Source organism: Lepisma saccharinum, chromosome 17 (assembly GCF_977018435.1).
Source record: "Lepisma saccharinum chromosome 17, izLepSacc3.1, whole genome shotgun sequence".
In the NCBI taxonomy this organism is placed as follows: domain Eukaryota; kingdom Metazoa; phylum Arthropoda; class Insecta; order Zygentoma; family Lepismatidae; genus Lepisma; species Lepisma saccharinum.
This window is the reverse complement of record NC_139245.1, coordinates 44,508,156-44,523,869: the sequence shown is the minus strand read 5'-3', so window position 1 is coordinate 44,523,869 and position 15,714 is coordinate 44,508,156. Positions and strand designations below refer to the sequence as shown.

At 36.1% G+C, this 15,714-nt stretch overlaps 1 protein-coding gene across 2 annotated transcripts in view; it reads left to right on the top strand.

Moving 5' to 3' along the window:
• LOC146001292 (choline/ethanolamine transporter flvcr2a-like) overlaps positions 1 to 9,452 on the top strand; it is a 47,430-nt gene extending 37,978 nt beyond the window's left edge. For both annotated transcript variants that reach the window (XM_083138598.1, XM_083138599.1), the window contains exons 7-8: positions 2,282 to 2,392; positions 7,679 to 9,452. In XM_083138598.1, coding sequence (XP_082994724.1) covers positions 2,282 to 2,392; positions 7,679 to 7,979 — 412 coding nt within the window. In that variant the 3' untranslated portion in view covers positions 7,980 to 9,452. The remainder of the gene's footprint in view (positions 1 to 2,281; positions 2,393 to 7,678) is intronic.
• The last annotated feature ends 6,262 nt before the right edge of the window (positions 9,453 to 15,714 follow it).

Here is a 15,714-nt window from a genome sequence, read left to right as displayed (position 1 = left end):
CGAGGGAGGATTATACTGGCGTCAGTCTGCAACGTCAACAGAAAGGGAAAGAGAGCGAAGGCAGGGAGAGAGAAAAAACAGACTGTAGCGTGCGACTGTCGCAGACCCGTTTACCGGGAAAGACAAGCGCTGACGCCGGGCCGCTTGTAGCAGAGTCTCGTAGCGAATGTCGGGGAATGCTCTGTAGTAGATTTATGCATGTAGGGTTGCACAAGTTTGCTGCATTTTAGCACAAACCTATTGCTCATCTACATATAGTTTCAACTTTGAGTTAGTGCTTGTGTACCTTAAGAAGAAAAAGTCTTTGGGATCCACGTGCAGCAACTGCGAAGGTGTTTCCACCCATCTGCCTGCGAACTGAGGCCACTGTCAAACTTTCTCCTCCATTAGTAAACTTGCTGGTGTGGTAAGCATGCACAGAGGTGTTGAATTATCACTTGCAGAGAAATGTTTGTAAAATTTAGGCTGACAGAGGGCAAGAAAACACTCCCTTTCACTGGTACAAGTGAGTAGAGGAGGCGTCATCTTTATGATGACAAAAATGGCATTTTGAAGCTCACTTGATCAGTGATGCAGCTATGAGATTGTATAAGTCTGTCCTGTAATTCTTTTTCCGACTTTTGAGATTTTCATTTGACTCATGTAATAGAATAATAGTTCACCTAATTTGGCCGGTGGATTGTAAAAATGGAACTAGTATACCTGCGTTTGATAATTGTATCCAGTGATCAGTGGCGGTAATTGGGTCCCAAAACTGGGGGGGCAAGGTACCAAAACTAGGGGGGCAAAGACAGTATATTTCCCTTTGTAGATAAAATTTAGCATAATACGGGGGCAAAAGTGGCGAAAATTGAGGGGGCCACTACTCCCCTCGCCCTCCTAATCACCGCCACTGCCAGTGATAATTGCGCCGAACCCAAAATATCACCCTGGAATTAGAATTTTGATTTGAAATGAATGCTCTCTTTAGCAAATAGTAGAAGAAAATTACATTACTCATTCTAAACATGAAGGCTGTTTAAGGACACTGTGCTCATGGAAAAACTATAAATAAGACAACACAATAGTCACCTCGATTAGGGGAATCTTATGAGGGTCAGAATCAGAGGCGTCTGCTGAGCTCATGGGGTGCATGTAATATAGAATTATTTCTTGGATCTGAAGTGAAAGAAAGTAATCATTCTTTTCCCACAATTGACACATGCACCGCATACGCTCGACAGACGCCTCTGGTCAGAATTCGCCTTTAAAACAGTGATGACGTTGTCGTCAAAATTATATGTAAAAATAACTAAAATATGTGTTAAAACTAATATGTAAATACATGGTTATTTCTTTCTCTCTTCATTGGATTTAGCTGTTATACCAGCTCTATACTAAGTGTCATAAATAATTGAATCTAATTACAAATTGAATATAGAATGTCTACCCCAATTTCATGGAATAATCTAAAAATTATAAATATAATTGTTATATCTGGTGCCGATATTAAAGAAGATAAAGAGTTTGTAAAGGTATTTTCGAGCTTGCATACCACAATTCGGAAGATAATACAAAGTAACATTGATTTTAGCATCATATGTAGGGTGACCATACGTCACGTTTTGATCAAGACAATCCCGTTACAGAGTCGTGTCCATATCGTCCTGTCGACCATTTGTCCCGTTTTATAAAAGTCTAGGCGTTATCTTGAAAACCAAGTCTTAAGTTGAGATACATTTCATGCTGAAAAAAAATATTCTATTGTTTTGTGTCGGTTTCGTTATTCGTAGAGCAGTGAATTTCAAGCAGTTAGTTTCAATATGGAATTGTAACAAGGATTTTAAGTTACCGCTTCTTGACATAAACTCAAAATACAAATCTGGTGTTGTGTGTCTGATATGAGAGGTAAGGTTTTCGGGGAGATTTATGAATGGTTGGTGAAGAATAAAGCTGCTCTCAAGAAGATTGATTCTTCTGATAAATACTTCTGGCGTTCCTCAAGTTCGGTGTAGGACTAACATCAAAGGTTGATCACAAGGGACAAGAAACATACAGAAATTATAATAATTAATACCTTTTGGACAACGGGAGATAATATTTCCAATAATAATAATACGTTAATTATAACAATAATGTTATAATTAGGCCGAACCGATTCTTCAGGAGAGATGTCCCGTTTTTGGGTCAATATATTACGATCACCCTAATCATATGAAGATTTGCATTGACATGTAAATCCGTTCTCTGGTTATTAGTGACAATTCATAGTCTAATAGAAATTACTTTTCTCTCGTTTCAGGGTAATCACGTTCTTAACATACTGCATGTCTTTGATAGGAATGCTTCTCTTCACGTTTCTTCTGGGAAGTGGATACATTGGCATCGTATACGCCACTGCAGCAGCGTTCGGGTAAGTTGGTGTCAGTTGACTCAGCGGTAAGACATTCGTGAGAAAAAGGAATTAATACGAGCAGTAAGAAAACCTGGATAATAGATGTTAACACGTTAACTGCCACGCGAGTGGTATTTAACTCACGCTAGTTTTACGCCCGGGGTCTCGTGAAGCGTTTTTAACTGAAACGTCTCTTTACGTTTGAAGCAGTGCCCGACCCTGTGGCCGAGTGGTTAGCACATCGCGCTGCGACGCCAAGGGTCCCGGGTTCGAATCCCGGTCGGGCTTGGTAGTTTGTGAATGTCCATTCATCAATTTCATCATTTCATCCCCATCTTCGCAAATTAGCCAAGAGGCACAAAACGCGAAGTAAAATAAACTAAAGCAAAGCAAAGCAACGTTTGAAGCAGTGATGTGTGTCTACTCGTAAACAACGATAGTCTACATTCTACACGTAGACTATTTTATACACGTAGATGGCGTAATCTATGTAAACAACATGGCAAAACCTTAGCAAAGGGAGCCGTGGAAGTAAAACAAAATTATACTGCGTATCAGTTGCTGATGTGTGAGGAGAACTTTTCATGTTCTTTCTTCCAAATTCAAACAATTTCTCACCTAGGAAAAACCTAATTTAGGAAATATTCTAGTGTTTTATAGAAAAAATACTAATTTTGCCTCACGACTGCCATCTGTTGTTTTTTGCATACTACTTATCTTCTTCCACAGTTGATGAGAGAACAGAAGAGAAATTTTGTTGTAAATAGGATTCTTTTCAGTTCGTTATAGGAATCAATATAGTTAAAAAGTCACTTTCCTTTCATGAAAGCCTTGAAAATTAATTTTAATGCTTTAGATTATCTACGTAGTCTATGTAAACTACAACCGAATGTAAATACCCGTAGATTAAGTGTAGATAACGCACGGAGGCCCGTACCCAAGGGGGCCACGCCCCCCCCTCGAGCCACGTAAAAATTTTAATTTGAGCGTAAAAAACCTACAAAAATTACGTTGATGATTTTTCAAATTTTGCATGAATTTCGATTTGTCCTTGCACAAATGAATAGGCGTGTGGAGAGAGGCAGGCTCTAGAAGTCTGCAGTCTGCAATATTGTGCTATTTTAGTTCTATAACTATTGATGCAACGCTATCAGACATTCCGATTTAGTCGGGACAGTCCATTCCTTTTTTAATCCATGTCCCGACTTGCTGTAAGGGAAGAAAGACTCGCGCCACTACAGATATTGTACTGGTTATGTAGGACTTTCTGTAGAATACTGTGCACATTATTAAAATTGTCTGAATTTTTTATGAGTCAAAAACAGTTGTTTGATGACATTCGACAAATATTGAATGGTTTCTTATAATGTTTTACATAATTAGAATAGAGGGTAATTTTCTATACTCTTTATATTACGGAAGAAAGGTTCCTCAATGACTGCAATACAAAACCAACCATATAAGGGCAGTTAGCTTTCCACCCGCACCGCAAGGTCTGTGATTCCTTTTCGCCACCACTGAGCAGAAGGATAAAAAAAATGTTTTTTTTTCTCCAACATCAGGGTTTTTGTGCAACTGATGTCCATTCTGCCACTCAATGGCTTAGGGTTAATTAATATTATGAAAATAGGAGTATCCACTTGACAGCAGAATCGTTGCTAGATTTTTGGGGCAAAAAATTGCCTGAAGTACTTTTAACATATATTGTTATTTCTCCAAAACACTCAAGAAATTAAGTTCATTATTATTTACTAAATTCTGTCAATCGGAATTTGTTTTACTGCAGATTTTCTTCTTTTCTACTTGTACAACAGACAACTTTCACAGTGTGCAGAGGACATCAAGGCTAAAGAATTCGGTGCTACGAGCCGTTGAAAATGGCATTTTCTATCCCACATGTATGGATCCCCATTTAATAGCTTCTTGGTTGCCACTGTCATTTATTTTTACTGTCGAATAAGATTCTAAAAGCGAAAACACGCCATGGAAACAATATTATGCCAACAGACACACTGCCAGGGTGAAGTCACTTAGCCGTTCCCTTCAGATAATTTATTTACAGGGTTCGCACTGACTCCAAAGTCCTTGACAACTGGAGGAGTCAGGAAAACAAGGCTAGGTCTGAGTTCATTGGAAGCAAATGATTTTTTAAAAAAGCTTTCGAAACGTGGAAAAGTCGGGAATTAAATGATTTTTGCTTGGCAGAATTTGTAATCGGAAACACGTTTCGTTTTATCTTCCCAACAATCTTCCTCTTTGGGTAGCCTAATATTGCTTATAAAAAGGTTCTTTCATTTTATTTTTAATTTATTTTCAAAAATGTTTAACGAACGTGCATCATTTGATTAACTTATAAAGTTGAAGTGTAACTCTTATTTTTAGCATGTTAAATCATTACAGGGATTTTGCAAAATGGGCGTGAACCCTCATCTATCAACCCCCCACACACATGTTGCTTTTCGTAGGCTGCGCACATGTACGGTAGTCTACAAGTATATATATTTTTTTGCTCTCAGACAGAAACAAATGTCAGTGTCAACTGCAAATATTTGTCACGTGGTTACATACATACAGGTTAGAAAATGTTGTTATTCAACATTTCGTAGCAAATTGAGCAAATTTCTCTACCCACCCTCTCCCCCCCCCCCACATATGTGTATATACAGTGTATAATATGAGAGAAAATTTATGAAAATTCGCCTCTGAGTCTGCCCCCCCCTCAAACAAATCCTGGGTACGGGACTGAACGCACGTATACGCAAACTTATAGTGTACGGCACATCACTGGTTTGGAGCCTCGTGGTGCACAGGCAACTCCCGCTACGATGCTATAACATACATGTTACGTGAAGAGTGGCCCCGTGGACAACATTTTGCAGATGCTTCGTGAAAATCTTATTTAGTGATGCTGTTATTGTTACAATTATTACAAACAATTTAAAAAGCGTGCATCAAATTAATAGATGTACATTAACTAGGGCTGAGCCGATACCAATGCTATCGGTATCTGAAAGTATCGGTTGAAATTCATCTGCCGATTCCGGCATATTGCTCTTTCACGGAGTCCACAAAAATGCCGCGCGAGATGTCGCGGAGTCTAATTATTCTGGAAATTATGCAAAATTCAAACTTTATTTTTATTTTGCATGAAAAACTATGTTCTTGTGATTACATAATATCTATTTTAATATTCTGATGCAATTATTGAATATTCTAAAGGAACTTTCTTGGAAATTGATGCATATAATCGGAGAAGAATATTTACACATCAATATTGATCAATATTTTGAAAAAATAGAAACAATTATTGCAGTTTTCAAGTTTCGGTATCGGAGGGAATCGGTAAAAGTATCGGCTCAGCCCTGTCATTAACCTCTTTTATATTAATTTTTGTCTTTAAATGTCACTTAAATCTGACAAGTAAACAAAAAAAAACAATTTACACTGATGAACTGTTTTCAAGCTTTTCCGATTGTGCGTTTGGCCTTGAATTATTGCTGGCCAGCTCCTCGAACGATGTCGATACAATAGTATACGGCAGAGTCGTGTTAAAATAACAAAAGACTCAATGCTCAGAATAAAGCAATAAATATGCTGCGAGCCAAATATAACTCACGTAATAGCAGCGTAATAATTTACTCCAGCATCGAGTGAGTTAGATATGACTCATGCACATAAAATAATTAAACATAAAATGTTTTCATTTCATTATTAAGAAACATATTGCTTTCAACGTTTTTATTATATTCTCATAATAAAACATCGTGGCTCCAGGGAAAAAATGTTTTTCTCCTTTTGTGGCAGTCAGAAGCATATTGCAATGTTAAGCAAAGTCAGTGGGATGGATATTGGCCAAATTTAAATAACAAATTAAGATGTTAATCTATCAATACAGACACCGTGCCTCATTTACCTCATTGCCTCCTTCGCATATACTTACTTAATTTCTATTTCTTGTGTGTTTTTATTCCTTGCGTGTTTCAATTATATAGGTACATTTATATGTTTCCATATTTTATACATTTATAAACATTTAACAGAATTTTATAGCTTAAATTAATTCATGTAGGGCAAAAAACTGTTTGTATAGTAAGTTAATCTGTGTAAAAATACTGTAAGCTTAAGTGTAACACTACTTCAAATAATAAATAATGACAAAATTAGCTTGCTTGGGCGTCACACAGGTTATAGAATCGGGGTATATTTGGAAATTGCACCTCATTCTGGGTATTTCCTCTTGATCTGTCTTTGGACTTGATCAAAGCCAGCAGTGACAAGTATTCCACGAATACAGACTTGATATCTTCATTTAATTGTAGTCCTATTTCTTTTGACAACATGCTCAATGTAGGAAAGCTATCAGCAATGTTATGATCTTCAATCTTTTTCTTCCAAATCACCAACTTCTTTTTGAAGGTTGAAACCTTGTCTGATAGGTGCAGAATGTTGGCAGCATTTCCTTGTAGAACATGTAGTTTGTGTAAAATGTATTGGACTTTCTGATATTTGTTTGACATTATCCTGTCTCAGTTCAATAACACAGAGGATGACATTGCTGCGGGACAACCTGCAATAATTCAGAATAAAATATTAATATATTTTTATTAATAAATGTTGAACTTTCAAGAAAGAAGATTTTTTCGTAAGGTCTCGCGCCTCCTCTACAAAACTTCGGCGTCTCCCTAGGGAGTTTGAATACCATTGTACTTGCCATGGACATTAAGACGTATTTATGGGGTCCGGACTCCCCCAGAAAGACTAATCAAGTCCAAAATGAAATAACAAAAATACTTAATTTCTATGGTAGGACAACTGTTTTTATACAAATGTTAATGATATTTACTACAAATAAGCCGAAAGAATACATGTCTTTCTTTATCTGTTTACACAATAATAATAATAATAATTAATTTACCTCTAAATATGATTATTATTCTTTTAATCTTATCAATCTATTGATTATAAGCGTTATTATTGTAATTATTACATTATTATATTATTATTACATGTAAGACACTTGGTTCGGCACCCCCCTCTAGAAATTCTAGATACGTGCCTGGTACAGTGAGATCCATAAATATCACCAAGCAAGTTGTCCACGTTTACTCCCTTTGTTTTATGCAATGAGAGTTTCAAGAACTGACACAAAACACCAAGTCCTTAAAAATATGTAGGATGAAGATAAAAACCAACGTAAATAGTCATGGACAATTTGCTGAGCAATAGTCATGGATCCCACTGTACTAGCCTATAGTATTACATTCTGATGCTCTCGTCTTTTCCTGATAAGTTATCCTGTTCTAGGTTCTTCATGACTGGATACTTGTCTGTTGGCTTCGAATTCGGAATGGAGGTGACGTACCCAGAACCCGAAGGCAGCGTGTCCGGGCTCCTCAACATGGCTGCCCAAATCTTCGGGATCGTCCTTGTGGTGTTGGGGGGATGGCTTTTGAACAATGTCAGCGTTATGGCCAACAATATAACAAGCATCGTAGCTCTGGGCCTTGGAACACTTCTCACCTTTTTCATCACCTCAGATCTGCGACGATTGGCGGCGCAGAAGGATGACAAAGAACATGATAAACAAGCGAACGATATTTATTAATGGCGAAAATTGGTTTGCCATAGATATAGAATGGCACGTGAAGTGCACGATAATTACTATTATCAAGAATTGATAGTGCTAGACTATTTTGCGTATTGGCAGGATTAACAGTTTTCACCCATCCTCAAACTATTGCCAATATCGATTTTTTTTAAATAATTGTGTGTACTGAAAAATGAAAAACATATTTACAAGTGTGTTTAAAAACGTTAACTCTCAAACCCTACCATAGTCCGTCCCGTAACATGCATTAACCACACTCTCGTATCTGAGGTATTAATGTCGATGGAATGAAAGCATGAAGAAGCTATTTCGACGTAATATGGGTACCAACTTCATACTGTTCTTTATGGCGAAGCATTCTTCAATTTTAGTAATGGTTTCACCTTATTTTAATTTTATGCACCTTATCTAGCTAAAGAGAGGTATAAAAGGATGCACACTTCAATCAAATTCTTGACATGTTCAACAATAATCTTTTCTGTGAAGATTACACTCATATGTTATCCACACAAAATTAGAACTAGGCATTCGCGAAGAAATCAACAATAATAATAAGTGCTTTGAAATATCGATCACTTAACTGTTTTAAAAAAATAAATTTAGCGTTATGCTTTTAATTTCAAGGACTTTAAAATATATAATAAACTACAGTTTATTAACATTTGAAACAAAATTATTTAACAGATAAGTATAATGTTTGTTTATCTGCTCTTAAGTTAATATGCCTCTGGAATAATTCCATACAGATAACAAAGTAAATGCTTTAAATACAATTTATGCATTTTCATTGCATATATCTATTAATAAACAAATGCACCTAATTACTACAGGGTAAGTCCATGAAAAGTTAACTAAAATGTCAATTTCTCAGTGTATATTAAGTCCGTCATGTTATACATGACACTTGAATTTTTTGACTGACTACAAGGTTCGTATGAAAATTTCTCATACATACATGTATTTGTATTTATTTTCTTGTTGCTGTGATGTAGCCAATAGAAACATTACGGCTACTTAAGGAACAAGAACAACTGTTTATTTTATAGAAGCTTGCTTATCAGCAGTTGTCTTGTTTGCCTGTTCATCTCGCAGAAGTTTGGCAATTAAGTGAAGGTGTGTTTTCAGACTTAAATCCGTAACAGAATAATTATTACAAATAATTTTATTAATATATTGTAATTGTTATAAATAATAATTACGGCCTAAATATCCAAAATATAACCGGGTAAACTACATTTCAATACTAAGTCTGTATAGTAAAAATAAAGCCTTTTTATGATTCGTCCCATATTTCTTGATCAAAATTCCGAATCAAATTTAAATATGAAAGACTGGTTTTTGAATCTTAAATGTAATTTTTTTTTTAAAAAAATATTAACTTTATCCAGTTTTAGCAATTATATTTATGTACCTTCATGTTTGCCAATTTACAATTAAAAGTATAACAACTAACCCTTCTTTAAATTAGCGTATTTAAAATATACGAACAATTTGCGTAGTTAAGTATACAGCGTACATTAACAGCATCCCTAATCCTGGCCTGGGCATGGGTTGTTTTTTGAGAGTCTCCCTTATCAATTTCAGCATATCATCACTCATCTCAATCGCCTCGACTGGCCAAAAGTGGAAGGAAAGCGACGCTAAATAACAAAAAATCAAAGTTTCAAATGTTGCACTTTGAGCAGCCATACTGTTATCACGAGCCACATGCATCATTGCAAATGGATATGTTGGGTACGAAATTTTTCGTTTATTTTCCCAGACACATTTTGAAGGGGTTCACCAATCACCGTCAGGAAGCTACCCTCATGAAGAAGACAGGTGAGGGCGGGAATTTGAGTGAGTTGTGATGTCGCGTCACGTGAGTAGGCTTGCCAACGCTCCCGGAATCAAATTCGGACTTCCTGGACAATTTTTTTTGTCTCCCGGGATGACGAGAAATAGTATTTTCAATTTTTTAATTTTTTTTAGATTTATTATTCCATTTTCTTTTGGTGTGCATTTGCCAAGCACATTTGTTACTGCAACGAAGCAATTGAACTTCTCACTAATATTTTGAAAACTCGTGTAAACTTAGTTACTGTTTAAGTAAGTGGAAGATGAGTAAGGTACAGTTCCCCGTGCATGTAGCATCGTACCATGAAGGCACATTTAGGGAACGTGGGTGTAGGCAATATTCTAAGTAGAATAGCAGCAACACAAGCCTTCCATCTTTCCCTATCCTGGGCAAGATCAATCCAATCTTTTCCATCCTTACCGATTTCATTTAGGTCTATCTCAACATTATCTCTCCCTCTTCACCTTGGTCTTACTACAGGTCTCTTACCACCAACAAGAATCTTGTATCCTCTTCTTTCCTCTCCCATTCGTGCCACATGGCCTGCCCATCTAAGTCTCCTTTAGTAAGTTATTATTTTAATATCTGGGCACGAATACAAATTATGCAGTTCTAAATTATGTAACCTTCTCCACTAACCTGTCACCTCATCCCTGAATCTTTATACTCTAAACAAAATATGGTGCTTAAGAATCACATTTAGAAGTAATTTGCAAAAATATGAAATCCAAGATATAAAAATTTGTTATCATAATTGTTAAGTTGATAATGGATAGTCGTCAATTCACTCACTCGAATTTGTAACTGTCATAGAATATTTGAATGTTATTTTTTGTTCAAGGCAGTAGTAGTATGCAGGAACTAACTGCGATAACCACAACATGTACGCACAGAAACCAAAACATGTCAATTGATAACAAGGTAATAAAATTTCACTTTCAATTCATCAATTGACACAGCTAAATATGTAATTTTGTTGCCCTTGAAATGATATTGTCTGATCTTCCCAATTGATGCATTCCTAGTGCATCGCACGGAACAAAATCTGATGAAAGTGCCCTCTTATGCATTTCTGTGCGAATTTGAGGCACCAAAAAATGCATCATTTGCAGTTCATACACGTTAATGTGTTATTGGAGTCAACATACGTGGTTTGTAAATAATGTAGTGGCAACACTGTCAGGAAAAGGTGATAACACCGTGCATGTGCTATCAGGCAGTGAGAAATGTCAGTTTGGGCCCATGTCGATGTGTGGAGTGCCAAAAGTGGTCCGTACAGCGAGTGTTGTGGTGTATGTAGGAGGTTGAAATGAACACAATTTTCTGTACTGCTCTAAAATATGTTTACAAAGGTAGAACCGTGATTGTGGATCAAAATCCAGGTTGCTTGTGGAAAAAATGCACGACAATATCAGCAAGACTTGCATGAAACCTGTAGCAACAATACCTAGCCATATCTGATGATTGCATAATGGTAAGTGCATGTCTTTAGGAGGTTGCGATGCGTCCGTGAGAACAATCTCAACATGAGGAAAATTGCATTATGCTGGGTTCCAGGGGCGCCGACTTGTCAAAATTATTTGGGGGGCTCTGATCACTGAAATAAATGAATGAATGACTCCCTCCCTCCCTTTTTTAAAAATAAAAATTACGTCTTCGTATAGCAGCTATTATATTCCTCATGCAAATGAAATGTAACACGAAAAATGTTTCAAAGTCTCTTTATGTATTTCGTGTCTGATTTTTTTTTTTTAATGACAATTAACATTTTTATTGAAAAGTAGGCTATGTATTTACATTAAGAGACCAACCTAACAGTTTAATGCCGGCCTCGGTAGCAGAGCGTGTTGGGTGGTCGACTCAACTCGCTTTGATCTGGAGGTCTCATGTTCGAGTCCCGTCGAGGGCATGGGTGTGTTTTAACCCTCAGTCATCCGCGACCTCATAGTAGCACAAATGTCCCTCACTCAGTGCCGCCCTGTCAAAACCAACGTTCTTTAGATGAAATATTGATGCAAATTGATGTTGAATTACCCTAGCACTTACAGGCGATATATATATGAACGCAAACAGTCCATTTTTATTAGCTAAACTAAAACTATATAAACTAAAAACATTAGAGGAAATGACACAGAAGTACACGCTTAGACTCTTGAAGAAAATTCACCAAAATATTATTCCCAAAATAAGCGTAATTATAATTTTACCATATAATAAAGGAACTAAAAAATGAACTCATCATTTACAAAATTTTCAACGTAGTTTTCAAAAACGTTCAACATATTTTTTCAAAACGAATTGAAATCATACAACTATATGGGCTTAGAAAGGAACAATTTGTTCCAAAATTCTCAGTCAAAATCTTGCTGACTCGCTGAAAAAGCAATCAAATGAGTAAAATACAATTCGACGATACTTACAAAATATTAAAATTTTCAAATCTCAATCTGTTTCTTCTTATTTTACAAGATATGTGTGAAAAGAGATATACAAACGCAAATAAAACGGACCCAATAGTGTCACTTTTCAATACAGTTTGACAACTCCGACATTTCGTATGGGTACTGCAATGGTTTCTGCATACAATTAATTTGAATTCCGAACAACGTACCGTCGTTTTATTCTTCTTATATCAGCCAAATTCATGGCTGGACTGCTATTATATGATTTAAGAACGTTCCCGCGCGCGGTACTGAGTGCCGCCTAAGAGGGACCGTCACTTTGGAGGCATGAAAACAACTGAAAAACGCCAGAAAAAAAGGTTGGAACGCCTCTGTTTTCGTGGGAATAGTGTACATAAGTTTCCTAGTGCTCTCCAGACCATTCTTGCACTGATAAGGAGAATAATTCAAAATTTTAGAAAAGGCGTGGGTTACGGATGGTTAATGTCCGCAACAAACTTGTAAAGAAAGGACATGTGACAGGTTCAAATAACCTTAGTGTTGACGTACCCATAAAAATAACGAATATTTGCGATATATGACAGGTTTATTTAATTATTTACATAAATGCTAACACAAATCGCAGGAAAATAGTTTTACTTTTTTGTTCTTCCTACAATATTTTACTTTTTAAATTTAATTTTGCAATAATAAAAAAACACATAGAACGTCGTGCTTTAGCAATAATGCATTTGATCATAGCCGTTCCCGCTTTCGCAATTCAGACATTTCATAAGCTTTCCTTGGGTACTTTACTGCAAGCCACTGTTAAATAAACTCAAAGACTTTAGAATTATTTTCCCCTTATTCTTTGGACTAGAGGAAGAGATTTCGAGGATAACTAAATATCGTACATATCAATGTTGCCTGAAAGTTGTGTTTACGACTTCAAATTGTTCAGAATTCACTAAACATCAAACATACTGGTATAATTGTCATATTACCTCGTTATTTTGAAACACTTTTTAGTAAAAATGTTTACAATACTCATAATTATATACTTAGTATATAGTAATAAGTCATATGTTTTGCTGTCTCCGGTCATAGACCCCCCCAAAGTTGATGGTTTAGCGGTCTCAGCCCCACAAAGTTGATGGTCTAGCACATTTCAAATGTGTATTTAAAGTTAAGTTCATGTTTCACAATCCAGAGTAAACTTTACAAGAGAGCCCCCCCCCCCCAAGCCCAATGGAGTCGGCGCCTATGTTGGGTTCCCGATATTGTTACCATTGTGCAACCATCAGGTAAGGCTATTGTTGCTTCAGGCTTCATGCAAGTTTTGATCACATTCTCGTGCATTTTTGTCATGATCAAACCTGTATTTTGATCCACAATCACTGTTCTACCTTTGTAAACATGTTTTAGAGCAGTACAGAAAATGGTGTTCATTTCAACCTCCTACATACACAACAGTACTCGCTGCACCTACCACTTTTGACACTCCACACATCAGCATGGCTCCAAACTAACATTGCTCACTGCCTGATAGCACATGCACGGTGTCATTACCTTTTCCTGACAGTGTTGCCACTACTTTATTTATAACCCACGTATATCTGTCAATGACACGTTTTGAGTTCTTTGTGTAGGCTACCCTAAGATTGCTTTTCCGAAATTATTTGAATTCCCTGAGTAACGAGTGCAGAGGAAAAAGTACAAGATTGTGCTACCAAAATGTAATTGACATTGCACAGGACTTATTAGTCATTCCAACAGCGTGTATTGCACTTCGATACCTTTAAATATGATTTTTTTTTTTAGGAGCAGTGAACTTAATATTTGTTATTGGTTAACTTAGAAATCATTTAATAGAAACTGAAATGTAAATTTCCAAACACAACTTAGAAATCATTTAATAGAAAATGAAATGTAAATTTCCAAACACAACCTAGAAATCATTTAATAGAAAATGAAATGTAAATTTCCAAACGTTGGGGAAAAAGCATTTGATTTAATTTTGTATGTGGTACGAATTCAAACGGATAATTACGATTTGGCTACAGTCACAAAACAGCAGTGAGCAATGCATGATGAATTTGATACGAAAGAAATGTAAAATTTCATTTCGTGTTATTCATTAGTGTAGGGACACATGTTTTACGGCGATTTTCCCTTTCGCACAACTTCCGTGCAAACTGAGCAATTGATATATTTTTGGATAATACAGCTTAGGCTATGTGAATGGTAGGATTCGGATGATGCGGTTGTTTTGTCCAGAATTTGAGCTTTTCCCTTTGCTTGAAGTCATATATCGTTTCAAAGTTGAGCATTTTTTTTAATATGGATATTTGGGACACATCTGTCTGCTCCAGATATTATTGTCATTGCTTTTTTCTGCACGGTTTGTAATGACTTCTGGTTTAAGATGGTGCACAGTGTAGCCACATTACGCATGCACACATACTCAGTGACCTCACCAGCACGCTAAATTATATTATCCTGTTCTTCATCGTTAGTGCGGAATTTTAAAGTAGTCCGTAAAGTTTTCCTAGACGCGTATTTCGCTTTAACTGACCAGATTAATTATTGATAATTGTTACAATTATTAGAAAAGTAAAAACAAACATACTGTGTCTTGGAGACCAACAATGATGATAATCGATTGTTTAATGTAGTTATGACCTAGAGTCCCTGGATGTAGGACTTTGACGTCATATACATACATCCAGGGACTCTATTATAATCTTTAAATTTGTTTTAAATGAAGATAGGCAACAGTTAACAAATAAATATTGTTTACAATGTAATCTAAATGTATTTTTGGGATTTGATTGATTGATTGACTTGCTTTATTTTACTTCGCTTTTTTGTGCCACTTTTGACTAATTTGCAAAGATGGGGATGAGTGTTGATATGATGAAATTGATGAATGGACACTCACAAATATCCCTGTCCAGGCCAGGATTCGAACCCGGGACCTCTGGCGTCGTAGCGCGATGTGCTAACCACTCCGTTTTTTGGATGTGTGTTGTAATAAAAAATCACAGTGCAGTATCTTCCTATATTCAGTAATGAAATATACCTATAACTATTGTAAATTGGTTTAAAATTATCAGAGACAGAGTTTGGAAATTCATTTATACAGTTCGAAACAATTGTATATCTTCATTATTACGTGATTGTTGGAAGCAAAGCTTTGGTCCTGCATTGTCCATATCAAAGCATAAAACTTTGAGTAAGTTAACAATTAGACTTGCCTGATACACTACATCATAATGCCTGTGCCTGACATAGTATATTAAAACAGATGGGATTTCTTCATGTCAGTTGAAGTCTTCCGACATGCCCCTTTTCAGGTTTTCAAGAAATACTATTTTTATAAAATGGGAATAAAGGGTCCACTACAAAAATATTTTTTTAAAAAAACTTTCGGATTTAGAATTTTTGATTGAGTTTATTTTACTTCGCTTATTCTGCTAATTTTTGATAATCGCGTAGATGATGAGTGATGATA